The sequence below is a fragment of the Malaclemys terrapin genome, chromosome 21, assembly GCF_027887155.1.
Source record: "Malaclemys terrapin pileata isolate rMalTer1 chromosome 21, rMalTer1.hap1, whole genome shotgun sequence".
Lineage (NCBI taxonomy): Eukaryota > Metazoa > Chordata > Testudines > Emydidae > Malaclemys > Malaclemys terrapin.
The window spans coordinates 18,899,825-18,927,771 of record NC_071525.1 but is presented as its reverse complement, the minus strand read 5'-3'; the positions used below and the strand labels follow the sequence as shown (position 1 = coordinate 18,927,771).

Here is a 27,947-nt window from a genome sequence, read left to right as displayed (position 1 = left end):
TCTGTAGCAGTGCATGGGATTCTTCCGTCCTAAGTGCAGGACTCTGCACTTGTCCTTGTTGAACCTCATCAGGTTTTTTTCTGCCCAATCCTCTAATTTGTCTAGGTCCCTCTGTATCCGATCCCTACCCTCTAGTGTATCTACCACGCCTCCTAGTTAGGTCACTGGGGCCCTCTCTTTACAACCCATTGTCCTCCCACTGGCCAGAACTGGCTGTGACTCCTGAGCTGGGCCTCCGGGTCACCAGGTCACCAGTCGCTGGGGTATCCATTCTCCAGGCCATTGGCTGGGGTCCCCAGTTCCATCACAGGTCCTCTGTAACAACAAACTCCCTCTCCCATCACCTCGTTAAACCAGTAACACCCAGGGAAACCGAGTCCCACTCCGTCTGCATGCAAACCATTGGAAAAACAAGGAAAAAACCCAGAAAATCCCCCACTTTGTTACACCACTGAGATTGTGTAAAGGGAGCAGGGATGGAACTTGAAAGAGTCGAGACTCCTGGGGTCTCACCCATGGTGTAGGAGGGGAGTGCTGTCTAGTGAGTTAGAACAGGGGTGAGGGTGGGAGTTGGGACTTCTGGGTTCTCTCCCCCATTCTGGGAGGGGAGTGGGGTCTAAGTGGGATAAGGAGGGGGGGGGGCGTGATAAAAAATAAACAGGGAACTTAGAACAATACCAGAGAGGGGAGCACAGGGCAGTCCTGAGAAGCTGTCTGATCCCTTTGCTAGCAACAAATCACCAGAGGAAATGAAAGTGCTGAGGCTGCTCCAGATGTGTTTCTGCAGCCCCAGACCCAAACCCTTTCTCCTCCTTCCCCTTTCCCATGACCCCTTCAAGTTTCCCAGCCTGGCCAGAGTGCAAGCTGCTGGGGCCACGGTAGGAGACCCGCTCTAGGGATCCACAGAGAGACGTCCCTCTGAGACCTGGGTAAGGAAAGGCTCAGATCCTTCCAACTCAGCCCCGGGTCCCTCACAGCTCCCCTCCCCAGGCATGGTCCCTCTTGGGAGGAGTCCCCCAATACCCCAGCTTGCCCTCGACAGAGCTAGTGGATCCCCCAGGTAGATGGCAGGGCCATGGCTCTGCAGAGGGTGCGGTCGGAGCTGTGCTGAGTCAGGGAAGATTTGGGAATGGACCAGCAGGCCCTGGGGGCTGGCTGTGAATGGAGCCTGCTGGCCCCATATCCCCACCAGTGTGGAGATACCACCCCAACACCCAGCTGCTCCAGCCCTGGATGGGAGATATCTTATTCCCACCCCACACAACTACCCCATCCCTATTCCCACATCGGTACAGCTGCACCCCACTTTGGTCTGTGGGGGTGTGGCCTGGGTTGGCTCCTCTCTCTCCTACCCCCCACTGATTGGTCTAGTCAGAATTGGATTAGACCAACCCCTGCCCCAGAAACTCCCCCCCCCTTTATCTCTCAATATCCTTGTCACGGAGTATGGGGGGACACAAGGCCCTGCACCCCCGGCTTCCTGCGATTCACCATGACTCTCAGCCAGCCAGTAAAGCAGGTTTATTTATATGACAGGAATACAGTCCAAGACAGGTCTTGCAGGCACAGACAACAGGACTCTTTCCCCCCCCCCCAATTAGGTGCATCTTGGGGTCCCAGGGCACCACAGCCCCCTTGGGAGATCAGAGCTCTGTCTGCCTCCCAGCCATTCCACCAGCCAGCTCTGACACTCTCACTCCCCCAGCATCTCCTCCTCCAGCCTTTGTTCAGTTTCCCAGGCAAAGGTGTCACCTGGCCTCTAACCCCTTCCTGGGTTCTCATGTTACATGCTCAGATATCCTCCCTCGGCCAGTCTCCCATCCCCCAATGCAGACCGTCTTAGCTAAACTCCCCTCTCAGCATTCAAAGACCACATTAAGAATAGTCCCAGTTCATCACAATCCTGCAGACAGTTATTGAGTAGCACTGAGATGTGGCCAATTAGCAGAGGGCGTGGGGACATGGTTGCCAATTAGCAGGCGCTGTGGGTGAGGGGAGACGGGGAGGAAGCAGCTCCACCCCTACAGGAGACAAACAGGGATATCCCGCCCCCCAGGAAAGGGAATGCCCCACCCCCTCTGCAAGGGGAAGAAGGGGGAGGGGTTTTCACCCTGTCTCACTCTACTTATCTCCAGAGCTGGTCAGGAAACTTTTGACAAGATGGTTTCATGTCTAAAACAGCTGATTCATTGACATCAATGTTTTTCTGGGAATTTCACCAATTTCCTGACCCAAAAAAGTTTTTTGGGAAAAAAGTTGTAACATTGCAAATGAAAAAATCTGATTATTTCAGAACACCTTTTTTGGGGGGGAACAATTAAGCTAATTATCATTTGTAAAAACAATTAAAAAGAAATAAAAAGCAGGTGGTATTGAAAATGCCACATTTAGAAATGATCAGAACGGAGGGTTTTGATGAGGGTGGATTCTCCACCATGGGCAATTTTGGTAGCAGGGTGGGATTGTTTTGAAGAGATCTGCTCTAGTTCCAACAGGAATTAATTTGAGGACATTCTCTGGCCTGTATTGTAAAGGTCAGACTCGATTATCACAATGGTGCCTCTGGCCTTGGAATCTATGATTGTCCTGAACTGATTTTTGGTTTTTGGTTCATGAAAACGTTGAGATTTCAAGATTTGTCTCCAATTCAGGGTGGGACAATTTTTCAAAAGTTTCAGAAATTTGTGGCATGGGAAAAATGTTTTCTGCCCAGCTCTGCTAACCCTCTGCTCTCGCGCCCCACCGGCACTAACGGTGACAGTGGATCTGGGTTTGGATGTTGTAGGATGGAGGAGACCACAACCTTCCAGCTCCCCTGGGCCCACCCCACCTTTCCATATGTGAACAGCACCTTCAGGAATCCCTACCAGCACGGAGAAGAGAATGGAGCCCAGCGTGGATGGATAGGAGTTCTCTTTGCCATCCTCTTTGGTCTGGGATTCCTACTCGGAGTAACGGGCAATGGCCTGGTTATCTTCATCACCAGCTTCCGGATGACGAAGACGGTGGTCTCTATCTGGTACCTCAACCTGGCCGTGGCCGACTTCATCTTCACCTCCTTCCTCTCCATTGAGGTGGCCTATGCAGCGCTGAACTTCCACTGGCCCTTTGGCCAGACACTGTGTAAGATCCACAGTGCAGTGTCCTTTCTCAACCTTTTCGCCAGCGTCTTCCTCCTCACCATCATCAGCATCGACCGCTGCGTCTCTGTGGCCTGGCCGGTCTGGGCCCACAACCACCGCTCCCCCCGGCTGGCTTTCTGGGTGGCTGTGGCTGTTTGGCTTGCAGCTCTGGCTCTCAGTGCACCATATATAATTTTCCGGGACATTAGGAGCTTCCCGCTTGAAGGGGACAACACCATCTGCTACAACAACTACATCCCAATGGGAAACGTCACTAGCAAGGAGGTGGCCATGTTGTGGAAGCATCGACACCAGGCCATGGTGCTCACCTGCTTTGTTGCTGGGTTCTTGGTGCCGTTGGCCGTCATCCTGACCTGCTACGGAGTCATGGTGGCCAAACTGATGAGGAACCATCTGGTGCACTCTGGCAGGCCCTACAAGATTATGGTGGCCGTGGTGACGGCCTTCTTCCTCTGCTGGTTCCCCTACCACCTCTCTAACCTATTGGCCATGTCAGCAAAAGGGGTGAATCCAGCAATACAGGTGCTCCTTGATGTCGCGCTTCCCTTGGCCTACCTGAACAGCTGCCTCAACCCTGCCCTGTATGCCTTCATGAGCTGGAGCTGCAAGGACACGCTGTGGCGCTCTTTGGTCTTGGCCTTCCAGATGGCCTTCAGTGAGGCTGAGACCCAGGTCAACCTCCCCAGAAAGAGCCAGGACAGCAGTAGATCAGAGGTGGAATTGCCCCCATTATGATCAGTCTACTGACACCTCTCCCTTCCCCAAGCTGAGGATAGAAGCCCAGGAGTCCTGGCTCCCAACCCCCACCTCCCTGCTCCAACCCACTAGACCCCACTCCCCTTCCCTGAGCCGGGGATAGAACCCAGGAGTCCTGGGTCCCATCCCCCACACTCTAACCTACTAGACCCCACTCCCCTGAGCCGGGGATAGAACCCAGGAGTCCTGGGTCCCATCCCCCCCTTCTAACCTAGTAACCCCACTGCCTTCCCCTGAGCAGGGGATAGAATCCAGGAGTCCTGGGTCCCATCCCCCCCCCCCTCTAACCTACTAGCGCCCACTCCCCTTCCCTGAGCTAGGGATAGAACCCAGGAGTCCCTGCTCTATTCACCGGACCCCACTCCCCTCCCAGAGCTATCACCTAGCTTGGATGGAATCCTGTGTGAGGCAAACAATAAAGGCCTCAGTTTTAACGTCGATTCTGGCTCTGTTTTTCCGAAAAGAGGAACCAGCAAGGAAAGAGAACCAGAACCTGCCACTTCCCCCAATTTACATTTGGCCACAGGATTAAGGAGACTCGGCCCTCTGGGGTCAGGAGTTCAGTTCCCAGCCTATAAGCCAGGACTTCAGACCCGGAGTTTCCGATGCTGTAAAAAAATCCTGCATTTGTCTGTTTAGATGATAAAATCTTTGGGACTGATGCCCAGTGCCCCTGCTCTGACCCACTAGCCCCTCTCTTTCCCAGATCTGGGAAAGAACCCCGGAGACCAAGGCTAGAAAGGGTCATTGTGCTCAGACTGCAGTCTGACCTCCTGGATAACACAGGCCATAAAATTTTCTTAAAAATTATGCCTAGTGTTTATCTTTCAGAAAAACATCCAATCTTGATCTAAAATTTGCTAGTGATGGAGAATCCATCGCAATTCTTGGTAAATTGCTCCAGTGGTTAATTATCCTCACCGTTAAGTGTTGCCTGCCACAATCTATCTATTGAGTCCAGAGAAGGAGGAGCAGGGCCAAGTTGAGGAACCAGAAGATGTTGACCATCCTCTCCATGAAGAAGCCAGGGAGGAAGATGATGTAGTCATTCAAAAACATCCCGGCGAGGAAGGTCAGGCCACAGAGCATCAGAAAGATGTACATCATCATGTTACCTATCAGCTCTGTGTTCTTGGGGAACCAGGGTGCAGTGCCCAGCCTGTCTGACTCATGAAAGACCTTCCCCCTGCAGCCTCTGCTTGAATCAAAACCATTCAGAAGAAAGACTTACCAAAAGGAATGAAAAGGTCATGGGAGACACACCTAAACCCCTGGAACAAGGGTGACAGAATTAAGGAAACGCCCCTTACCCCATTTGCATCGAAGATGGGACAAGGAGGTATCTCCATTAGCATACAGCATGGAGGACAGAGATTCCAAGGCAAGAACTGCATGGAACTCTGGGACCAGAAAAGCAGGGAAACACGGCATGATGGGGAATCTCTGCTCCAGATGTTAATGAACCTGCCTGCACACACCCAGCTCAGCAGTTATCAGACCAATTCTAGTAATAAATCCTTTATTGACATCCAAAATAGTGAAGCTCCCTAATTGCATTTTGAGCTCCCTCCAAGGAACACCGCCCAAAACCAGGAAAGATCCGTTCCTATTGTCTAGCCTCAACAAAAAAACTTTGGTATACTCTCTTGAGCCATCAGTTTACCCATAAACAAATCTAGTGTTCTCCCTTGAACCATTGTTCTTTCCCTTCAAAGACGCCTATCCACGCTCAAGTAAGTGTTTTGATGCCTGGATCCAACATCTGCAACAGTTCCACTGGGACTTCATCTTCTCCTGACTGATAGTGCTGGAGGCTCTGCCTGACTCTAGCACTCCAAACCCTCAGCTACCACCACCACCTGGGATCCCTGATTGATTCAAGCTTCACAGAGTGGTGAGAACCCAGCGCGCTCTCTCTCTCTTTATGCATACCCTTCTGACCCTGACTTCTGTGGTCAGTTATGGTTTTCTAATCCTTACTTTTGCAATCAAATTTAAGTTCGATTTAATATTATAACTGTTTTGTTTGTTTGGCTCCCCTGGTTATTACCCAGCAATAGATAACTTTCATGGTTAAGCTGGTTGCTCCTTTCACTCTCTCTCTCTCCCCCACCTCCTGGGTGTTTTTTGGTTTCCTCATTCACTCTGCAGCAACGCTCCTTGTACCTCAGCTCAAAGATCTCTGAAATACCCCCAAATCCTCTGGGGTTTGCTCATCAAGTGGGTTACTACCAGAACAACTATAACATGAAAGTGGGGATAGGGACGTGCAGAACCTGGGACATATGAGGGTGGCAGCTTGAAAGTGCTGCTTGACCCAGCCTGAGTCCAGGGACATCTAAGGGGTCAGCTTGGGGGGGGGGGGGAGGGAGAGAGAGAGAGAGAGTGTGTGTGTGTGTGTGTGTGTGTGTGTGCACGCAACTGATTGGGGGGGAGGGATAGCTCAGTGGTTTGCACATTGGCCTGCTAAACTCAGGGTTGTGAGTTCAATCCTTGAGGGGGCTACTTAGGGATCTGGGGCAAAATCAGTACTTGGTCCTGCTAGTGAAGGCAGGGGGCTGGACTCAATGACCCATCCCTTCCAGTTCTAGGAGATAGGATATCTCCATTAATTTTGGGGGGGGGGGGGGGGCTGGAAGAACCCAGCCTGGGGAACCAAGGTCATGCAGGATAGTTCCACTGAGAGGGAACTTGCAGCAGGGAGAAGTAGAGCTCCGTATGAGAACACAAGTGACACAAGCAGTAGATTGATAGAAGTACAGACCCCCCGCCTCCTCCCCCCAGAAGAGTAAACCTAAGAAATGAGCGTACCCCAAAGTAATGGGCAAATCTGGTAACAAATCGGTGGAGGAACGTGGGCAGCATGTGACCCTAATCATGTGGTACTTGTTGAGTAGTTGCTGCAGAATGGGAAAACTGAGGCACAGATTGTCTCTTCCTTTTTCAGACTAAGCTCCTTTAGCGAGGTCTCCCTCTCACAGAATATTTGGTAACGTCCTGTAACTTTTAAGTTAAGAATCGTTAGAATAACTGTAGGACCATGCAATGAGGAGTTAAAGAGTTGTGCCTTAAAAGTAAAGATTTTGTGAAAGTGAAAGAGCTTTTGGTAGGGATCATTAGTGAGATCAGGGAAGTAGAGATGGCTGGAAACCCCCCCGTGGCTGCTCGCTTGAGACAGGAGAAAACCAACAGGTTAGAGAGATGGGTAACGAAGAAGGGGAAATGCCCCTGGGAAAGCGGATGCTTTAAGGGTGAGAATCCTCTGACTGAAGCGAGCCTGAGCTTTGAACAATATTGCAGAACCTTTAAGCCACGGGGTAGCGCAAAGGATGCGGCCACTGCCTGGGCATTATTTGATGCATGTCCGGACATGGCTGAAATGGTAAAGGGAAGGCAGGAACCGGAGCTGGAGAAAAAGCAGTTACAGCAGCGTTTGAACAAATGTGAGACAGACGGGTGTGAATTGAGAGCAGAAAAGCTTCAGACGGTGACTCTATGTAGAAATACGCAAGAGGAGAGAGACAAGGCCAGCAGGAATGCAGAACAGTATACGAAAGAGTTAACACACAAAACAATGTTGTCAGAAGAAGCGAAAGCAGCAACTCGCTTCCTGGCAGATGAGAATAAGACAGTCAAGGCAGCAGCAGGACATCAGGCATGTGAGTTAGTAAATTGTGTGCCCAACTTAGTGCCCATAAGGGGGTGGTAGCGGCTGTAAGATTGAGAGAGGATTGTGATTTGCAGCCCTCTGGGAAAATAGAGAAGCGTCTGATGCTGACCCCCAAAACCCATTCAACCCTGATTGGCCACACAGGCATAATGTTGCCCCTGTTTCCACAAGGGAGGTTAAACACATAGTTGCAGAAGCCGATCTCCCCACCACAGAGCTGGTCACGGACGTAGTAAGGTGATCTCCTAGTCAAGCCAAGGCTATTGCCGAGAGACTGGGGCCACTGGGCCGTGACACAGCCGTTGCATGGCTGGCCCGTGTTTGGCAAATGCACCCCTCTGCTGACGGCATGGACTTAACCCAACTGGCTCAGTTATGCGCCTCTCCTTGGGACGCGGATGCTCTGGACATCGGCATAGGTTCTTGGGAGCGGACTGCCACTGGGCCCCGGGAATGGATGATAAGTGCTCTCAAAATATTACTGCCTGCATCTTCCCTCAAGAAACTGTATAGAATGGAAGAGCAGACACCAGGAGAGGCCCCCGAAGTTTACCTATTTCAAAAATAGAAGCTGGCAGTTCTCTCTGATTCATTCCCCCAGACAGAAGCGAATGGGATTGTCACTTCCCATTATCAGGGACACGAATCAGTACAGAGCACTTCCGCAGGACTAAATTCTCAGACAAAACTGACCATGGGGGCTGTGGATATAGAACACCTAACCTGGAGTGAACTAGCGGCAAAAATCAAACAGGCAGGGGACTTGCTACAGGAAAATGGCGTCTTAAAAAGACAAATCAGCAAAAAGACTATCTCAGAGCCGGTACAGGCCATTAGATTTGTGAATAATGGTCCTCACCCTTCCAGTCGCCCTCCCAACGATAACCCCACTGCCTCCCACAACCCTGGGCAGCGCCGACCCAAGGAGAGCCTTAGGAACGTGATTTAGATGGAGCTGGTGAATTTAGGAGAGGATATGGGAAAATATGATTGTCAGCCCCTCAGCATCCTGATTAATGCTTTGTCTCAGGTCATGTGAAGAATAGAGTTAATGCAGGGAGCCCCCCGCCGCCCCACTGCCCTGGTATGGAGTGTGTCCCCCACGCCCACTCCCTGTCAAAACCAGACCCCTGCCTCCTCCTCTGAGTGGAGTCTCTCGAGGGAGTCGGCCGAGCAGTAGGGGTGCCCGGGTCACTGCGGGCCTCCCCAGCTGATCGCAAGCCTTCAGTGCAATGTATGGGGGAGACCCACTGTGAGGGCTACAGTGGGGAACCCAGGGATATTTGCCCAATTGCTAGTGGACACCAGAGCATCAGTAAACGTTCTAAGTCCTCGGTGGATCTCCGGGAGGAGACCCACTGATGAACAGGAAAGAACTGACACCTGGGTGACTCACACAAAGGGGCATCAGAAAAATCACTCAGAAGAGGCACATTGGAACAACAGAGCTGATGCCTTAGCCAAAGCTGCTGCTACTAGGAACCACACTAGAGACACAGACCAGGTAGAACAAATAGAGGCAGGAACTACCCGGGGAAAAACTTTAGGCAAAGGAATAGATACCTTGGGCTTAAGTACCCTTCAAGATGGGGATACAGAAATCCAGTCCTTAGCCAGGACAGGGAAAGCTCCCACAGTGGATGCAGGTGTTCAAAGGCACTGAATAGTCCCCAGCCAGGTACAGAGGGACCTGATTCAGTTTGTGCATGAGCAAGGGCATAGAGGAAAAGAGGATACTTTAAATAGGGTTAAAGATACAGGGTGGTGACCAGGCATGAAAGCAGATAGAGATCAATGGTGAGAGAACTGTCTGCAGTGCGCCATGGTTAATACTGATTGCCAGGTTAAAAAAAATGCATTGGGGCACCAAAGAATAGAGGGTGTCTGGTCCCTGATTCAGACAGAGTACATAGGCCCTTTACCCACCATCAGTAGAGGGAATAAATACTGTCTGGTAATAGTAGATCCCTTCTCCAAATGGATGGAAGCCATCCCTACTAAAAGCAACCCTGCCTCGGTCATGGCTAAGCACCTCTTTAACATGGTTTTCTCAAGAATGGGAATTCCCGGAGTCCTTGATTCAGACTTGGGATCCCATTTTGTGGAAGATGTTCTGCAAGAGCTATGTAAGGCTTTCGGCATTAAGCACTGTTTCCACATAGCTGGACACCCTGAATCCTCTGGACAAGTTGAATGAACCAATCGCACACTAAAGGAAGCTTTGAAAAAACAAGTAAAGAGCTCAGAGAGGGATTGGGATGAAAAGTTATGAATCATCTTAATGGCTTTAAGGCGATACATGGGTACACTCCCTTTGAAGTTATGATTGGAAGGCAAATGCGCACGCCTGAAAGATGGTGGTTGGGAGTGGAGCTGTCTAGTACCTGGGAAGGGAAGGTGGGAACAGATGAATGGGTACAAACCTTAGCAGAGACGATAACTGCTTTACACAAGTGAGTGGCAGCACAGCTAGGCATAGTACAGCAAAACATGAACAAAAAACTGGGCTGGGGAAAACCTCCTTAATATGGGTATTAGGCCAACCAGTGATGGACAGAAGGTTTTCAGCAAAGGAGCACTCTGTGACACACACCTGGGATGGCCCCTTCTCTGTTGTGAATCGGGCCAGCCCCACCGTTTGTCAGGTAGAAATCCTGAATGGAAAAAATGGGAAACCCTGGCGGAAATGGTTTCATTCCTCACAGCTCAAAGAGTGGAAGGGTAAACCACCTGACCCTCAAGGAATAGTATAACTGTCTTCTCCACCCTGCCAGCAAGAAGGAACGGCTTGGGGCTATTGGAAAATAGGCATTAGGTGGGCTGGTCAGTGCCTACCCCGATGTTGAGACAGGAAAAGGTGAGAGAAGTCTTCGACGTATTATGGCCACCCTCATGTAGGTCACTGCTTCATGTTTACTCTGCAATATTGGTCCCAGACTCCCCCACTATATACGGGGGGAGTGTGGGAGTTTGTTCTCTCTTCTCTGTTCTCACAGGTCCCGTACACGAGCCATGACATCCCAATGGTGCACCAGTCCCTGCTGTTCATAAGTGTTTGGAGTTTAATGCGGTCCAGGCTCTATGCTGTACCTGTGATCCCTCTGAGCCTCTGAAGGTGCTTGCCAGCTGGAGCCCTGGAAGTAAAATTGCTTTGCCACATGCATGGATTCTATGGGAATGGGAGCAACCCCCGGGCCCTGTAGTGTCGCTACCAGTTGCCCCTGGGAAAGCGTTGCCAATTGCACGCAGAGTGCCACCGGAGAGTCAGTCAAGTTTTGTTACCATCCCAGACTCCATCCCATTCTTCTGGAAGCCGTTGTGGTCTCAAATGGGACGTACACCCTCCAACACACCCAGTGACAGCCTTCTGGGTGGCGGAAGGTGCAGGGTAGCCCTGGTTTCCTCCGCTGTTTGGGGAGCAATCATGCCCCTACGTGTCATCATTGTCGTCGGAACCCAGACACCTCCGTTACTCGGAGTTGAACTGCGGCTGTCTCTGATCACACCAGCAGACAAGAATATCACACGGTTCCTAGTAAATGGGGAACCACTGAACTGGACTTTAGCTGGACATGACCTGATTCAGCAAGGTCCCCCAGACTGGGTAGTTCCATTAAAGGGCACACATTGTGACAAGCTCATGCCAACAATTTGGTTTAAATTCTATGGGCACATTGCCATTTCAGAGGGATTCCATGAGCCCGGATTGTACAGAATGGAACTGGGTCAACAACAAGAAACAGTTTTAAATTTTGACTCTCTGATCACAAACCTTGCTCCCCTCTGACATTTAAGGACCCCAATTTCAGGACCCCATACGTTGAAATTGGATCAACAAGAACATTTGGTTCTTCAACCTCAGACTTCTTGGAAGGAGGTTCAACTCCACTTAGAGGGCATGAATATTCCTCACATTGCACCTATATGTGCCCCCTTGATTGGAACTAGCCTTAAGGGTTGGGATGAATGGGTAAGAATGTGGCAAGGGGCCAGCCATGTAAATAGAGTAAAAAGGGAATTAAGTGATTGGATTTCACCTGTAAAAACAGGAATCTCTTTAGTTGATGCCACAAACATAGAAATTCTGGCTAATAAACTATTATATGCCACTGAAAATATAGGAAAGATGGGAACCCCATTAACAGCATCTTTGAAACAGTTAAGTGCGGAACAACAGTTAATAAGTAAGGTATTTCTGGATGGGAAAGACTCATAAAGAGAGATGAAGAGTTAATGATGTCTGGTGTACAATCTCTCCAGAATAATGTCTCATTGGCTTCGGCGTGTGTACAAGCTCAGGCTCTCACCCAGAACGTAATCATGGGAATGCTTCAGCAAGCCATAGCAGGACCAATTCCCTTGGATGCAATCAACTTGATTCGGCCCCATGTAACGGAGGAAGAATTAGTCCTCTGGCCCTGGTGGAGACTAGTTAATGTTCGTACAATCACCACCAGCAAAGCTTGCAGTTATTCCTGATAACTGTGGCAGGCAAAGAAATTAGAGTAATCCGCCCAGTAGTCTCACAGGGATTACAGATTAATGATAACTCAGCAATGTACCAGAGATCCTAACACTTGGGTCTAGCAGAAAGATAATGTGTGGAACACAGTAAATGTAAAGGGGTGTAGGAGAAAAGAAGGTTTGGGCTCTATCTGTGAAGACCAAGCATTGGAGGAACATGATCAATGCTTCTTCCCACAACCTGGGAATAAGTCTCACTGTTCCTTCGAACAGTTCTTCCACTTTTGTTCTTCCACTCAAAAACCAGTGGGAGAACACTTTAACCTGTCTGGTCATTCAGTGACAGACCTGCGGGTGGCTATATTACAACAGAAAAACTTCAAAAACAGACTCCAAAGAGAGACTGCAGAGCTAGAATTGATATGCAAACTAGACACAATCAACTCCGGTTTGAATAAGGACTGGGAATGGCTGAGCCATTACAAACATTGACTCTATCTCCCCTTGTAAGTACTCTCACACCTATTATCAAACTGTCTGTACTGGCCTAGCTTGATTATCACTTCAAAATTTTTTTTCCCTTAATTAATTGGCCTCTCAGAGTTGGTAAGACAACTCCCACCTGTTTATGCTCTCTGTATGTGTGTATATATATCTCCTCAATATATGTTCCATTCTATATGCATCCGAAGAAGTGGGCTGTAGTCCACGAAAGCTTATGCTCTAATAAATTTGTTAGTCTCTAAGGTGCCACAAGTACTCCTGTTCTTCTTTTTGCGGATACAGACTAACACGGCTGTTACTCTGAAACCTGTTCCTTCGATGTTATCCAGGAAGAGGGGTCTGTTATTGCCTATGTTGGTAAAGCATGTGTGTGCGTGTGTAAGAATGAGATGTTATATTGTATTGATTAATGGACATTGGATTCAACCCATGGAGCCTTACGTTAATCGCTGTTTCTGTAACATAACCACTATTGTTAGTTGTGATAGTAAGTTTACTGTGCCTAGATGGACTGTACAACATTTAAATGCCAATCCTGAGCTTTACAAGGAGGTTTCCTCCATTTCACTGCCATTAAGGGACTATTCCCTCATCCCTCTTTATAAGCTGAGCTGCAGAGGCGCCGAACGTTGGGGGAGAATGGCAAACTCGAGATTCAACACCACAACCAAAAAATCTCTAGGCTAGGAGCTACAGTTAAAAACACAGGCCATCGCTCCTGGTGGGAGACTTTGCTTGGGTGGAGCCCTAGTGCAACAGGTCTTTTGAATATCATGCTTCACCCCAGTGTGGTGATCATCAGTTTCCAAATTATACTAGCAATTGGTCTGGTTCTACTGGTTTGCTGGATCCAGCGACTGATGCGGCAGCTGCAATGGATTCAAGATCAGACCTGGTACCATGGAGTAAGGATGTGATGGGGATACTCGCTCAGCGCAAGCACCCCAGCAACACATGGACTTGTTACCTAGCAGCTCTGTGTTCTTGGGAAACCAGGGCGCAGTACCCAGCCTGTCTGACTCACAAAAGACCCCCCACAGCCTCTGCTTGAACCAAAACTGATCAGAAGAAAGACTTACAAAAAGCAATGAAAAGGCCATGGGAGACACACCTAAACCCCTTTGGAAAAGGGTGACATAATTAAGGAAACTCCCCTAGCCTCATTTGCATTGAAGATGGAACAAGGAGGCATCTCAATTAGCATACAGAATGGAGAACAGAGATTGCAAGGCAAGAACCTCACTGAACTCTGGGACCAGAAAAGCAGGGAAGCAGTGCATGATGGGGGATCTCTGTTCCAGATGTTAATGAACCCACACCTGCACAAACCCTGCTCAGTACTTATCAGACCAATCCTAATAATAAATCCATTATTGATATCCAAAATAGTGAAGTTCCATAATTGCATTGTGAGCTCCCTCCAAGGAACACCGCCCAAAGCCAGGAATGATCAGTTCCTATTGTCTAGCCTCAACAAAACAACTTTGGTATACTCCCTTGAGCCATCAGTTTACCCATAAACAAATCTAGTGTTCTCCCTTGAACCATTGTTCTTTCCCTTCAAAAATGCCTACCCACGCTCAAGTGTTCTGATGTCTGGATCCAACATCTGCAACAGTTCCAATGGGACTTCATCTTCTCCTGACTGATCGTGCTGGAGGCTCTGCCTGACTCCAGCACTCTAGACCCTCAGCTACCACCACCTGGGATCCCTGATTGATTCAAGCTTCACAGAGTGGTGAGAACCCAGCGCTCTTGCGCTCTCTCTCTCTTAGGTATAGCCTTCTGACCCTGACATGTGTGATCAGTTATAGTTTTCTAATCCTTACTTTTGCAATCAAATTTAAGTTAGATTTAATTTTATAACTGTTTTGTTTGTTTGGCTCCCCTATGATTATTACCTGGCAATAAATAACTTTCATGGTTAAGCTGGTTGCTTCTCTCTCTCTCTCTCTGCAAGTTCTGGTGAGGATGAGTCACTAGAAAAAAATGGAGAATTTGACTCGCATGTTAATATATTTTTGTTGAATGTGTTTTCCAAAGGAAATCTGCCTTTTTTGAGAAATTCAGAATTTTGTGAAACAAAATCACTCCCCCTCTTCCAAAATAAGCCTTTTGCAGCATTGGTACCTAGCATGATTTCATCACAATTCACACCATATTTCATATAACCTCCAGTTCCTGGAAACAATCTCAGCTTTCATTGAAAAAAAATTGTTTCTAGCCATTGTAGTTGCAGAGAACAAAGGGGAGTGGGGTCTAATGGGTTTCAGCAGTGTAAAACCTGACCATTTCTGTGTCTATGTTCTCATCTTTTCATTGAGACAGGGCTAGAACCCCAGAGTTCTGACTCCCAGTCTCCCTGCTCTAACCCACTAGACCCCACTCCCCTCCAAGAACCAGGCCTGTACCCCATGAGTCCTGACTGCCAGCCCTGGCTCCTTCACAGTCTGCTCTCGGCAATCCCCAGAAAGCTCGTCATCCTCAGTGGAGTTTTTCCAGGGGCCACGGCATGATACTTAATCAATACAACCTCCATCTCTGCTTCCCTTGGTGAGAAGGGCCGGGGCCATGCCAGGACGTGGCTGTGTCCCAGCAGGGCCCCACAAAATAGCCCCAGATGTCAGCCTTCATCTCTTAGAACCATGATGCTGATTCTGCACAGCAAGAGGCACTGGGGTCCAGGGCTGAGCCAGGTGAGTGGGTGGGTGGGGGGAACCACGTGACCTTCAGATCACAGCAGCAAATGCCCGAAGATTCTGAGGCTTTGCAGAGGCTGTTGGACCCAACCCCCATCTGCACCTTTCCCCCGCCCAGCAAAAACCACATAAGAACAGCTTCCTGCCCCCAGACAGAGACCATCTCTGTGAGCCACGTCGAGCACCCGGGATTGACTCTGTGATGTCGCAGCCACCTGAGGCACAGGTAAGAAAATGATCCTCCTTGCCAGCTCTTTCTCTTCCCCTCCCCATTTTGAAGAAGAATCCCCCCCGCTTCCGTCATCTGGATTAGCCCTCCCCTTGCATCCCTTCCCCTCCTTCAATCCTTGGTTGTCTTTGGGAACCTCTCAGTCTTTGCAAAAGTGGTGATTAATTTCTTCCCTGACACTTCCAGCTCAGTCTCCCTCTGGTTTTCTGTATCCAGGGGGACATTTCCCTCTCTTTCTCACTCCCTGCCTCGGAGACTTGAATTGACGTCTCTTGACCAAACAGATACCAATTTTGATGTATGAGGTTCAGTTAATTTCATCCCAGACTGTGCAGAGTTAGTGATATCCAAAGACCCTTCCTATTCCACTTTCCACTGTCTTGCTGCTGTGGTTATGATCTCTTCCTCTCTCATTCCTTGCTTTGGATGCATTGTCAGTGGCCCTTTGCGAAACAGAAGCCAATTTTGAGTAGAGGCAGTCAGTTCACTTCTTTTCAGGATTGGTGGAGTTTGTTGTCTCTGCAGACACTCCATGTTCCGTTTTCCTCTGTCCATCAGCATGGATTAGCAATCGATGGTGTGGAGTGGTATGGGTGAGGAGGGACAGGTATGTTCAACCTGGCACAGAAGATGTTATCTTGTATCCCTTTGTTAAGCAAAGGCAGATTTGGTGCTGAGCTAGGTTGGTTTCCCAGGAGGATGCAGCACCAGTGATGCAAAATCTAGACCTTTCCTTAGTGCAGTTCGTTGATTTACAGCATGAACATACATGTCCTTAATTCACAAATGCAATTCTTTTCTAGATAGGGATCAGCCAATGTTACCAGTGCCCCATGCCCACGGAGCAGCTCTGTTAGGTCTAGCTCTCTCTCTCTGTTGCTGCTGGAATATAGCTGCTAAAAGACAATGCTCTTTGTTTCCAACTCATCTCATGGACTCTTCATCTGCCCCAAATTCCTCTCATAAAACCTGATGTGGAAAGACAGCTGGATTATTCATTATCAGAGCTTATTGGGAAATGGGGGTTTTCTCCAGGGAAAATTTCAATGAAAGTGTGTGTGTGGGGGGGTTGCTTTCATCAACCTTTTCTGCAGAAAAAAATTGATCTTTGATTGGAAAAACAGAGAGAGAGAGAGAGAGAATCAACTGAAAGCTGAACTGTGTGTGTGTGGAGCGGGTGGAGGGTGGACGGCAAACTGAACATTTCTGGCTAAAATATTTAGGCCAAGAACTACAAAAAACAAACTAAACAAAAAAATTGGCTGAAAACCGCAAAAAGCCCAAACTATTTTTGGATGAAATTTGTTGATTTTCAGTTTCCCCACTAAAAAAAGTCCTTTTTTCACACTTTTTGATACCTCCCATGAAAATTTTCCTTTCCTCGAAACCCAGTTTCCCACTGAAAATATGTTTTGTCCAGCTCTATTACGCCTCCTTTTATGCAACTGATCTGCAACAGGCCAGAGCCTTAGAAAGCTTGTGTGATAAATAAAAGGTGGCGGGGGGCGGGGAGGGGGAGCTCCCTTTGATGGATACCCAGCCAGCCAGTTAGCTGTAAAATCCCTCTTGGTAGCTGTTCTTTACTTGCTTTACCTGTAAAGGGTTAAAAAGTTCCCCAGATAAAGAACAGGAAGTGGGCACCTGACCAAAAGAGCCAATGGGAAGGTAGAACTTTTTAACCCTTTACAGGTAAAGCAAGTAAAGAACAGCCACCAAGGGGGATTTTACAGCTAACTGGCTGGCTGGGTGTCCATCAAAGGGAGCTACACCTCCCTTCATTTATCACAGCTTGCCTGCCCATTGAGACAAAAGAGGCTGCTTCTCTGTTTAAAGCTCTATTACAGAGTCATTGATTCTAAACCCAAAGGGGACCATTGAGATAATCTAATCCAGGGGTTCATGTACCCCTGGGGGTACGCAGAGGTCTTCCAGGGGATACATCTATTTATCTGGAATTTGCTGAGTTTTACAACCGGCTACACAAAAAGCACCAGCGAAGTCAGTACAAACTGAAATTTCATACAGAGGAAATGAGAAAGGCAGCAATTGTTCAAAGCAACAGAGGGTCCTGTGGCACCTTTGAGACTAACAGAAGTACTGGGAGCATAAGCTTTCGTGAGTAAGAACCTCACTTCTTCAGATGCAAGAGCAATTGTTCAGTAGTTGTGTGCTGGGATGCTTTTGTATTTGTATGCCTGATTTTGTAAGCAAGTTGTCTTTAAGTGAGGTGAAACTTGGGGCTATGCAAGACAAACCAGACTCCTGCAAGGGGTGCAGTAATCTGGAAAGATTGCGAACCACTGATCTAGTCTGACCTTCTGTTTAACAGAGGCCAGAGAACTTCCCCCGAATAATTCCTGTTTGAACTACAGCAGATCTTCGAGAAAAATATCCCGCCTTGATTTAAAAATAGCCATTGATGTAGAACCCACCATGAGCCTCGGTACATTGTCCAAATGGTTAATTCTCTTGGCTGTTAAAAAATTGCACCTAGTTTGAATTTCTCTAGCTTTAAACTTCCAGCCATTGGATTCTGTTCTTCTAGGTAGACAGGTACTTACAGACTGGAATTAGCTCACCCCTTAACCATCTCTTTGAAAGTATAACGTTATCTTTTGCCATAACGTGTATTTGCACTCTGGTTCTGTGTTTTATTGTTCAGTCCAGAGCGGCCTTAGAACCAGAACTGATTGACAGTTTTTTGACCACATTTTTTTTCCATTGGAAAATACAATCTCGTCGAACTCAAAGTATTTCACGTTTTTCAAGGATGACATTCGAAGGGAAATGATTTTTTTTCATTTTGTCTCAAATCGCAGTTTTCGTTTCATTGTCGTTTCTTAGAAGTGGAACTAATCTTGCTTTCCAGTTTGGATTTTGGGATTTCATAAAAAAAAAAAGTTCCATTTTAACAGCATTATTTTTTTAACTGAAAATGTTGATTGAAAATTTCTCGCCCCAATGAACCATTTTCTCTTCCTTTCAAACTGCTATTTTCATTTTGTTTCTGTTTTAAAACACCAGATAACTTTGGCTTTCGACTTTCAGCTTCAAGATTTTTCGTGGCCATCGGAAAAGATGAAAAGTAGAAAAGAGATAGTGGAGAAAAAAATCATTTTGGTTTTCCCCCTTTCCCTTCCCCTTCCCCACTTGCTCTTGCTTTTCTACCAGTATCATTTGCTTTCTTTTTCCTTCTGCACTACCAGAGCTGCTGTGCATAGACCGCCTCTGACCTGTGGAACATATATCAGTGCCACAGCTCTGCCAAAGTTTTCATCCATCTTCATGATCCACTTCTGTCTGTCTCTTTCTCCGTTATTAAGACTTCACATTTGTTCCTTCTTTGTTTGTTCTGTTCCAGAACTGCACGGCCTCTGTATATCCCCAGATGATGGCCTATGAAGAAGCTGCCCATCTTCACGTCACAGCTCCTTTGAAGACATTGCACCTAGTTTTCATGGTGCTCTGCACTCTGGCCTTCATCCTCGGTGGGACGGGGAATGGAATAATCATCTTCATCACCAGCTACCGGAAGAAGAAAACAGTCAATGCCATGTGGCACCTGAACATGGCCATTGCTGGATTTATCTTCACCGTCTTCCTGCCTCTCATGGTGGCCCAGGTGGCCCTGGGCTTCCACTGGTATTTGAGAAGCATCCTGTGCAAGATAACCAACATTATCACCTACCTCAGCATGTTCTCTAGCAGCTTCCACCTCACGGCCATCAGCGCCGACCACTGTGTCACCACAATTTGCCCCGTGTGGGCCCAGAACCACCGCACAGTCCATCTGGCCTCCCTGGTCACACTGGGCATCTGGATTCTGGCTGTCGCGGTCAGCTGGCGCTACCATGGCCTCTGCTCTGATCAGAGTCTCTTGTTAAGTGAGAGTGGAGAAGCAGCCAACGTCGCTACCCCGTTCCTGGTTGGGTTTCTGGTCCCACTAGCCTTGATCAGCATCTGCTTGGTCACCCTGGCTGCCAAACTGGGCCAGAAACGGGTGGCTTGGGCCAGGGAGCGCCTCCGGAGCTTCCTCGTCTTGAATGTCATTTTATTCCTCTGCTGGTCTCCGTATCACGTCATTGCCTTCCTGCAGACCTCACCCAAAGCATCATCTCCAGAGACAACGGAGTCCCTGGAGACTGGGACTGTCTTTGCTCATGGCCTGCTCTGTTTCAACAGCTGCTTCTACCCCTTCTTCTACCTCGTCAGGCGACAGCATTTTGTTGGCTGCAGGAGACAGAAGCGGATCTGTCGAACCCCAGTCAATGTGGGATCAGAGCTGGTCGAATTGGAGGCAAATAGATAGGGAGCCACTTTCCTAGAGGAGAATAGTGATTTTGATTCTTTGGGGTCATATCATCGGTTACTTGTGACAATCAATTTTTGTACTGGCCCAATTTTTTTTGTCAGAACGCCCTATTTTCAGAAATTGATTTTCTTTTTTGGGTGAAAATAATTAGGGTTTGTTTCAGCAGCATTTTTTGAAGCTGTTCAAAAGAAATTATTGTTAAAAAATTGCGTCTCTCCGTGTCTGCATTTTTGGTGTTTTTTCTTCCATGGTGGGTCTTCCTCTTCTTTTGGTAGTGTCTTCATTGCCATTTTCAGCCAGCACTCAACTCTCCCTGTCTTCTGTGTTGTACTGAAAACTGTGTCAAACTAACAAGCTGTCACTTTCATTCCTGAGGGGTTTCCTGGTTCAGTGGGCAAGCTCAGTAGGGGAACATGCACAATCAAAGTCAGTCTGCAGAAAGCCAGCTATGGTGAGGTGACTGGTGTCTCTCTGCCTAAGGGAGCAGCCTGTTTTGTCTCTCTGTTATTTGGCGGTCTTGTGTGGGTTCTGGATTATCAGAAATAAAGTCATGTTATATTGCAAATTTCCAGCAGTCGTCTTTGATATTTTTCTCTAACATCTCTTGAATGCAACATTTAGACATCGGTCAAAACCAAAAGATGAAAGCCAGCCCCATTAATGCCAACAGCAAAATACCTATTGACTTTAGTGAGTCAGGATTTCTTCCCAAGATCTTTTTCATTGTTCAGATATTCATAGCTTCTCAGGCCAGAGGGGACCATTGTGATCATGTAGTCTGACCTGTATAGCAAAGGCCAAAGAACGTCTCTGAATTAATTCCTCGTTGAATGACAGCAGATCTTTGAGGAAAAAAATCCCATCCTGATTTTAAAATTGCCAATGATGGACTATCTACCACAACTCTTGAGAAGTTGTTCCAATGATTAATTCCCCTCACTGTTAAAAATTTATGACTTATTCAGAGAAGAGCCATGAGCATGATTAAAGCACAGGAAAATTTGGCTTATAGTGAGACACTCAATCTATTTAGTTTCACAAAGAGAAGTTTAATCACAGTCAACAAGAATCTACACCTGGAACAAATATTCAGCACAGGCTCTTTAATCCAGCAGAGGAAGGTCTGTCATGTCCAATGGCTTAAAGTTGAAGCTAGACAAATTCAGACTGGAAATAAGGTGTCAATTTTTAATGGTGAACATAATTAACCATCAGAACAATTTACCAATGGGTGCGGTGGATTCTCCATCATTGACTATTTTTAAAGCAAGACTGGATGTTTTCCTAAAAGATCTGCTCTAGGAATTAGCTTGGGGAAACTCTATGGACCATACTGAGGAGGAGATCAGATGAGATGATCACTATGACACCTCAGAACCCAAATAGTCACTGCTGTCGTGTAATTAGGATATGTATTGTACAAAGTATGTCTTGTGAGGTATTGTTCTACCTTGATCTTGATCTGCTAGACATTAATATCTTGTTATATTGTATGAGCTATCATTGTACATGAAGTTATGAAGTTTGGCTATGTATGTGTTACTGAAACATGTTGTGAGGTTGAAAACACCCACCAGCAGCCTTTCAGGTACAACAGTAAAAAGGCCAAACAATGTTAATGGCTTACTGAGGAAATGCACACAAGCACAAGGACTACCCCAGGAATTGTGTGCAATAGAAACCTCTCGGTGATAGCACTACACAATGGGAACTGTTTCACCCAGGTCACAGCAAAAGAGCTTTCCAGCAAGTGGGAAGAAAATATAAAAGGGGGACAATGACATCATGATGGTACCTCACTCTTGCTACAACAACACACCTGGAAACACCTGAGGAACAAGGACTGAACTGTGGGAAGTAATGGTCCCAGGCTAGAGGGATTTTTAGCCTGTGTATAAAAAACTGGAAAAACCAAGGCAGCTTGTGCCTTAAGAATTTGCCAGCCTGTTTATCACTCAGTGTGAGAATTGGCTAATTCATATCCTATCTATTTAGTGTGTTAAGATCAGTTTGTGGTTTTTGTTTATTTAGGTAATCTGCTTTGATCTGTTTGCTGTCACTTATAATCACTTTTAATCTATCTTTTGCAGTCAATAAACTCGTTTTGTTTTGTCTAAAAAAAGTGTGTGGAAATTATAAGGTGGGGCAGAAAGCTGTGTATATCTCTCTCCACATTGAGGGAGGGGGCGAATTTCATGAGCTTACTCTATACCCGGGGTTCCCAACGCGGTGCCCGCGGGCGCCATGGCGTCTAAGTGCGCCAGCATACCGGCCGGCGGATGAGCATCTGCTGAAATGCAGCTGAGAAGCAGCGTCATCCAGAGGCATTGCCGCTGAAATGCCGCCGATTTGGATGATGATGCTGATTCTTGGCAGCATTTCAGCGGTGACGCCTATTGACGTTGCTGCTTGTTGGCGGCATTTCGGCAGATGCTCGTCCTCCGTGGCTCGTCGTCTGGCGGGCACCAGACGAAAAAGGTTGGAGACCACTGCCCTATACAGTTCTCTGTGCAACACAAGACGGTACAATTTTGGGTTTACCCTCTAAAGGGAGGTAGGGACTTGCGTACTGGGCAACTCCTTAGCTGAGCCTTCCCATGAATAGCTGATCTCAGCACCTGTGTTTGTAGCTGCAGCTGGCTGTGTCCCTACCTAAGTGCAGTCTGAAGCCTGGGGAAGGATTTGAAAGGCTGCACAGCAGAACGGTGTTAAGGGAACCCAGGCTGGTGGGTCACACGGGCTCCGTGGGACCCCAGTTCCAAGAGGCACCCCAGGGGAACTCATCACAATCACAATGTCACCTTCTGGGCTTGTCATCTGTGAATCTGTGTCTTTGTCTAGCTTCAACTTCCAGCCAGTGGATCGTGTTAGACCTTTGTGTGCTAGATCGAAGAGCCCATTATCAAATTTGCCTTCCCCCTGTAGGTATTTACAGCTGGTAATCAAGTCATCCCGTCAGCTTCCCTTTCGCTTGGTCTACACTAGGCAACTTATAATGGTACAACTATGTTGCTCGGGGATGTGGAAAACCCACCCCCTGGGTGATGCTGTTATACTGACTTAACGCCCAGTGTAGACAACGCTTCTCCCGTCAACACAGCTACCACCTCTCGGGGAGGTGGATTAACTACGCCAATGGGAGAAGTTTTCCCATCCACATAGACAGCTGTATTGATGCAGCCTTCCAGGTGTAGACGTGTCCTGTGATAAACTGAACTGCCTGAGCTCCTGGATTCTCTCTCTGTCAAGCCCTGACCCCAGGCTGTTAATCCTTCTCGTGGATCTTCTCTGAGCCCTCTCCAGCTGCTCAACCTCCTTCTTGAAAGGCGGGCACCAGAAGCGGACACAGGATCCCAGCTGTGGTCACACCAGGGCCAGATCCAGATGGACAATCACCTCCCTGCTCATAATCAAGATTCCCCCAGCATGGCTGCAGCCCTGTTGGCTCTGGGAGCTCACGTTGAGCTGAAAAGTGTCCCTATGCCTGAGAGACGAAGGCAGGTTGGAGGCTGTACTGTGGTTTGTGTGGTCTCTAGCACAGAGCGAGGGTTTCCTTAGCATTCGCTGGCCTGTAACATGGCCAGAGGCCGAGGGGTGAGTTCCTGCAGCAAAGGCAGGGCTGAGAATCTCATGCGTCCGACTCCCAGCAGGGCTCTGTTCGCTTTCCCCAGCCAGGATGGAGTAGAGGGCAGAGTCCCAGCTGGAGTCTCTGCTTCTGGACCTCACCTGGTGGACTCGGCTGGATCTGGCTGTCTCAGCCCCTGGTCTCTGCTGGGGGCCCTGCTCACCTGCCCCCGGATGTCAGCAGCCAAATGCAGACACCTGGCTAGGGCCCAGCGGCAGGGTGTGGGAGAGCATGTGGTTCGTGTGATGTCTACATGTAGCAGTGGGTGCTGAAGACCTTCCAGGCTTTGCAGATGTGATTGGACCCAGCCACGTCCTGTGATCTCCCCACATTGTCCCCCCCAGATATACCCTCACAAGAACGGCTTCCTGCTCTGGGCTGAGCCAGTTGGGGCGAGCTGCAGGCATCGCATCGTGGAGCTGGGACGGGGGTTGACTCTGAGATGCTGCATCCCTGCAAGACACAGGTAAGGAAATGAGCTAAACCTTCCAGCTGCCCCCCTGGATCTCATTCTCACCCCCCATCACTGCCCCCTGGATCTCACCCCTTCCAGCTGCCCCCATCTCCTCCCCTCATCTGCTTTGGATAGAGCCGGCTGAAAATATTTGTGGGTCCTGTTGTCAGAGGTCAGGGGCCCCGTCATGCTGTGTGTTGCAGAGACCCTGACTGAGCTCGGGGGCCCCGTCGTGCCAGACACTGCACAGACTCACAGGGAGAAACAGGGCTGGCCAGAGCGAGCTCACTCTCTAAACAGACAAATGTTTGGAGGGGAAGCTGAGGCATGGGGCCGTGACATGACTTGTCCAAGCTCTCCAAACAGTTCAATGACAGTGTCGGGGATGGAACACAGGAGTCCGGACTCCCTGTCTACCCACTAAAATAGACTCTTGCAATTAAAACAAAAATCTTTTGACTTCTTACTGATCTCCCATTGTGTTTTGCCACCGTACTTTTCTCCTCTTGGGGAGTTGCTCTCCATCACTGGAGGTTTCCATGGGGGTAGGGTTGAGTGGGGATTTTACTAGCACGGCTCCAGTAACTCATGCCCCCCCCCCCCCCAAACGGCCTAAACCACACAAAAACTCCACTTCAAAATGGAGGCGGGGGTGGGGGGAGGAGAATCAATTTCAAAAGTTTCATTATTTAAAAAATAAAGGGAGGGGAAAAGATCATTTTATTTTTTTTTTAACCAAGAGGGGAATAACCAGCTCCTTAGGGAAACTAACAGCAAGAAATCCAACTTTTCAGCAAGAAGCAAAGGGGTGTATTTTTTAAACATTTGGTTTAGTAGAAACCAAACTCTGTCCTTGTCCTCTCCTGGAGCCCGTTTCATTGCTCTTCCTTCCTTTACTCAGTACAACAACTCTGCTGCCTCCGCCAAGCCCTGCAGAGGAGTACGGGATACTGTGACTGCAACTCTTCCATGAATGGAGTTCCCAGTCCTCTTCCTGGTGCTGTGTGTTGTGGCCTTCCTCGCCGGGATGCCATTAAACAACTACGCCCTCTTCATGGCCAGCTGCCGTGTGGAGAGGACAGCCAGCACCGTGTGGTTCTTGAGCCGGGCCGCAGCAGATTTCATCTTCATTATCTTCCTGCCCCTCAGATTCTTCATCCTGGACTTAGACTGGGCCAAGGTGCTGAGCAGCACCGTCACCTCCTTCCATATGTTCTTCAGCGCCTTCCTCCTCACAACCCTCAGTGTCGATCGCTGCATCCTTGTGGCATGCCCTGAGTGGTACGGGAACCACCGCACGCCCCCACTGGCTTTCAGGATGGTTATAGGCATGTGGGCCCTGTCTCTTGGGTTCAGTTTGCGGTACGGTGATCTCTGGGAATCCCTGCTTTCACCAACCAACACCAGCATGTATTTCCAAGTGGATGAAAGGAGGGTGAAGGCCGCTATTGCAATCCAGTTCCTGGTCGGGTTTCTGATCCCATTAGCCTTGATCCTGATCCCAACCGTCTACATCTTTCTAGCTGCCAAGCTGAGAAGGAACAGGATGATCCAGTCCACCAAGTCCCTCAAGATCCTTCTCAGTTTGATCCCGACCTTTTTCCTCTGCTGGCTGCCGTATCACATCATCTTCTTCCTGCAGATCTCAGCTACATACCCTCAGACTCTTCTGAACATAGGAAGCACTTTTGCTTGTGTCCTGACATATTTCAGCAGCTGCCTCAACCCCATCTTCTACCTCACCATGGAGGAAGAGTTTCAAAGGTACCGGCAACAAGCACACAACCCCCAAACCACTGACAATTCAGGGCCAGAGCTGGCTGAATAGGGGAATGGATGGAATTTTCTAGATTTGCATGGAGAAAGAATTCTGTTCGCTGGACCCATAACTTCCTCTTGATCCCCAAATTGTCTTTTTTTAGAAAGTGAATTTTTTTGCCTTAATCAAAGAAGAGCCATGGAAATGATTATGCGATTAGAAAACCTGCCTCAAAGTGAGAGTCACAAGGAACCCCATCTATTTATCTTAACAAAGAGAAGATGAAGGCATGCCTTGATCGATCACAGTCTATAAGTACCTCTGTGGGGAACAAATATTTAATAAATGTCTCTTCACTCTAGCAGAGGAAGATCTAACACAATCCAGTGAACAGAAGCTGAACCTAGACAAATTCAGACTGGAAATGAGGTGTACATTTGTAACGATCAGAGTAACTGACCATTGGAGCAATTGCCCAATGGATCCTCCATCACTGGAATTTTAAATCAAGCTGGGATGTTTTTCTAACAGCTCTGCTCTGGGAATTATTTTGGGGCAGTTCTCTGGTCTGTGTGATCGGGGAGGTCTGAAGAGATGATCACACCAGTCCCTCCCAGCCTCGGAATCTGTGAATCATTTTAATGAAATATGTAGATTTTTGGTTGTGTTCATTTTTAGATCATTTTGGAGCGATTGATTCTTTATGGTCTGTCCTTTTCTTCGTCTTTGTGTCATTATTTTTCTCATCGTGCCATCTTCTTATTATCTATTCCTTTCTTAATAATTCCCGACAGATTGTTAGCTTTTTTGATGGCCGCTGCACATTGAGTGGGTGTTTTCAGAGAACTATCCACAATGACTCCAAGATCTCTTTCTTGAGTGGTAACAGCTAATTTAGAGCACATCCTTTTATATGTTTAGTTGGGATTATGGTTTCCAATGTGTATTATCAACACTGTACTTCATCTGCCATTTTGTTGCCCAGTCACCCAGTTTTGTGAGACATCTTTGTAACTCCTCTCAGCCCTCTTTGGACTTAACTATCTTGAGTAGTTTTGTATCATCTGAAAATTTTGCCATCTTACTGTTTACCCCTTTTTCCAGATCGTTTATGTTGAACAGTACTAGTCCCAATACAGACTCCAGGGAGACACTGCTATTTACCTGTCTCCATTATAAAAACTGACCATTTATTCCTACCCTTTGTTTCCTATCTTTTAACTAGTTACTGATCCATTAGAGGACTTTTCCCCTTATCTGAGGACAGTTTACTTTGCTTAAGAGACTTTGGTGAGGGATCTTGTCAAAGACCTTCTGAAAGTCCAAGTACACTATATCCACTGGATCACCCTTGTCCATCTGCTTATTGATGCCCTCCAAGAATTCTAGTTGATTGGTGAGGCATGATTTCCCACTACAAAAACCATGTTGATTATCCCCAATAAATCATGTCCATCATTATGTCTGACAATTTTCTTCTTTACTGTCATTTCAACCAGTTTGTCCGGTACTGAAGTCAGGGTTACCAGCCTGTTATTGTCAGGGTCATCTCTGGAGCCTCTTTTAAAAGTTGGTGTCACATTAGCTATGCTCCAGTCATCCGGTACAGAAACTGATTTAAGTGATAGGTTACATACCACAGCTAGTAGTTCTGCAATTTCACATTTGAGTTCCTTCAGAACTCTTGGGTGAATCCCATCTGGTCCTGGTGACTTATTACAGTTTAGTTTATCAATTTGTTCCAAAACCTCCTCTAATGACACCTCAATCTGGGACAGTTCCTTGGATTTGTCACCTAAAAAGAATGGCTCAGGATTGGGAATTTCCCTCACATCCTCAGCTGTGAAGACCAAAGCAAAGAATTCATTTTCTTTCTCCCCAATGGCCTTATTGTCCTTGAGTGCTCCTTTAGCCCTACTTGTTGTTTAGCAGCTTCCTGCTTCTGATGTACTTACACATTTTTTTGCTATTACTTTTTGCGTTTTTTGGCTAGCAGTTCTTCAAATACTTTTTTGGCCTTCCTAATTATATTTTTACACTTCATTTGCCAGAGTTTATGCTCATTTCTATTTTCCGCAGTAGGATTTAACTTTTTAAAGGATGCCTTTTTGCCTCTCAAACCTTCTCTACTTAGTTGTTTACCCAGGGTGGCACTTTTTTTGGTTCTCTTACTGTGGTTTTTAATTTGGGGGATACATTTAAGTTGAGCCTCTATTATGGTGTCTTTAAAAAGTTTCCCCACAGCTTGTAGCGATTTCCCTTTTGGCACTGTACCTTTTCATTTCTATTTTACTAACTTCCTCATTTTTGTGTAGTTCTCGTTTCTGAAATT

At 47.6% G+C, this 27,947-nt stretch overlaps 2 protein-coding genes across 4 annotated transcripts; both read left to right on the top strand.

Annotated features, from left to right (window-relative positions):
• Positions 1-866: 866 nt before the first annotated feature.
• LOC128827196 (chemerin-like receptor 1) lies at positions 867-20,280 on the top strand. 3 transcript variants are annotated; one of them, XM_054011003.1, is made up of 2 exons: positions 867-929; positions 18,827-20,280. In XM_054011003.1, the coding sequence occupies exon 2, from the start codon at positions 18,854-18,856 to the stop codon at positions 19,772-19,774; it is 921 nt and encodes a 306-aa protein (XP_053866978.1). In that variant the 5' UTR covers positions 867-929; positions 18,827-18,853; the 3' UTR covers positions 19,775-20,280. The 3 variants fall into 3 exon arrangements, with proteins under 3 accessions (XP_053866978.1, XP_053866977.1, XP_053866979.1); XM_054011002.1 differs by lacking the exon at positions 18,827-20,280 and adding an exon at positions 2,786-4,883 and having other exon boundaries at positions 884-929; XM_054011004.1 differs by lacking the exon at positions 867-929 and adding an exon at positions 5,287-5,793.
• A 4,549-nt stretch (positions 20,281-24,829) lies between these two features.
• On the top strand, positions 24,830-25,684 carry LOC128826890 (chemerin-like receptor 1). The gene has a single exon (XM_054010416.1). It carries the CDS (start codon positions 24,830-24,832, stop codon positions 25,682-25,684), a length of 855 nt encoding a protein of 284 aa, XP_053866391.1.
• Positions 25,685-27,947: the final 2,263 nt, after the last annotated feature.

Bases quoted from the DNA above. Each gene is read 5' to 3' on its own strand.
- LOC128827196 (XM_054011002.1), top strand. From the start codon at position 2,787: ATGGAGGAGACCACAACCTTCCAGCTCCCCTGGGCCCACCCCACCTTT.
- LOC128826890 (XM_054010416.1), top strand. From the start codon at position 24,830: ATGGAGTTCCCAGTCCTCTTCCTGGTGCTGTGTGTTGTGGCCTTCCTC.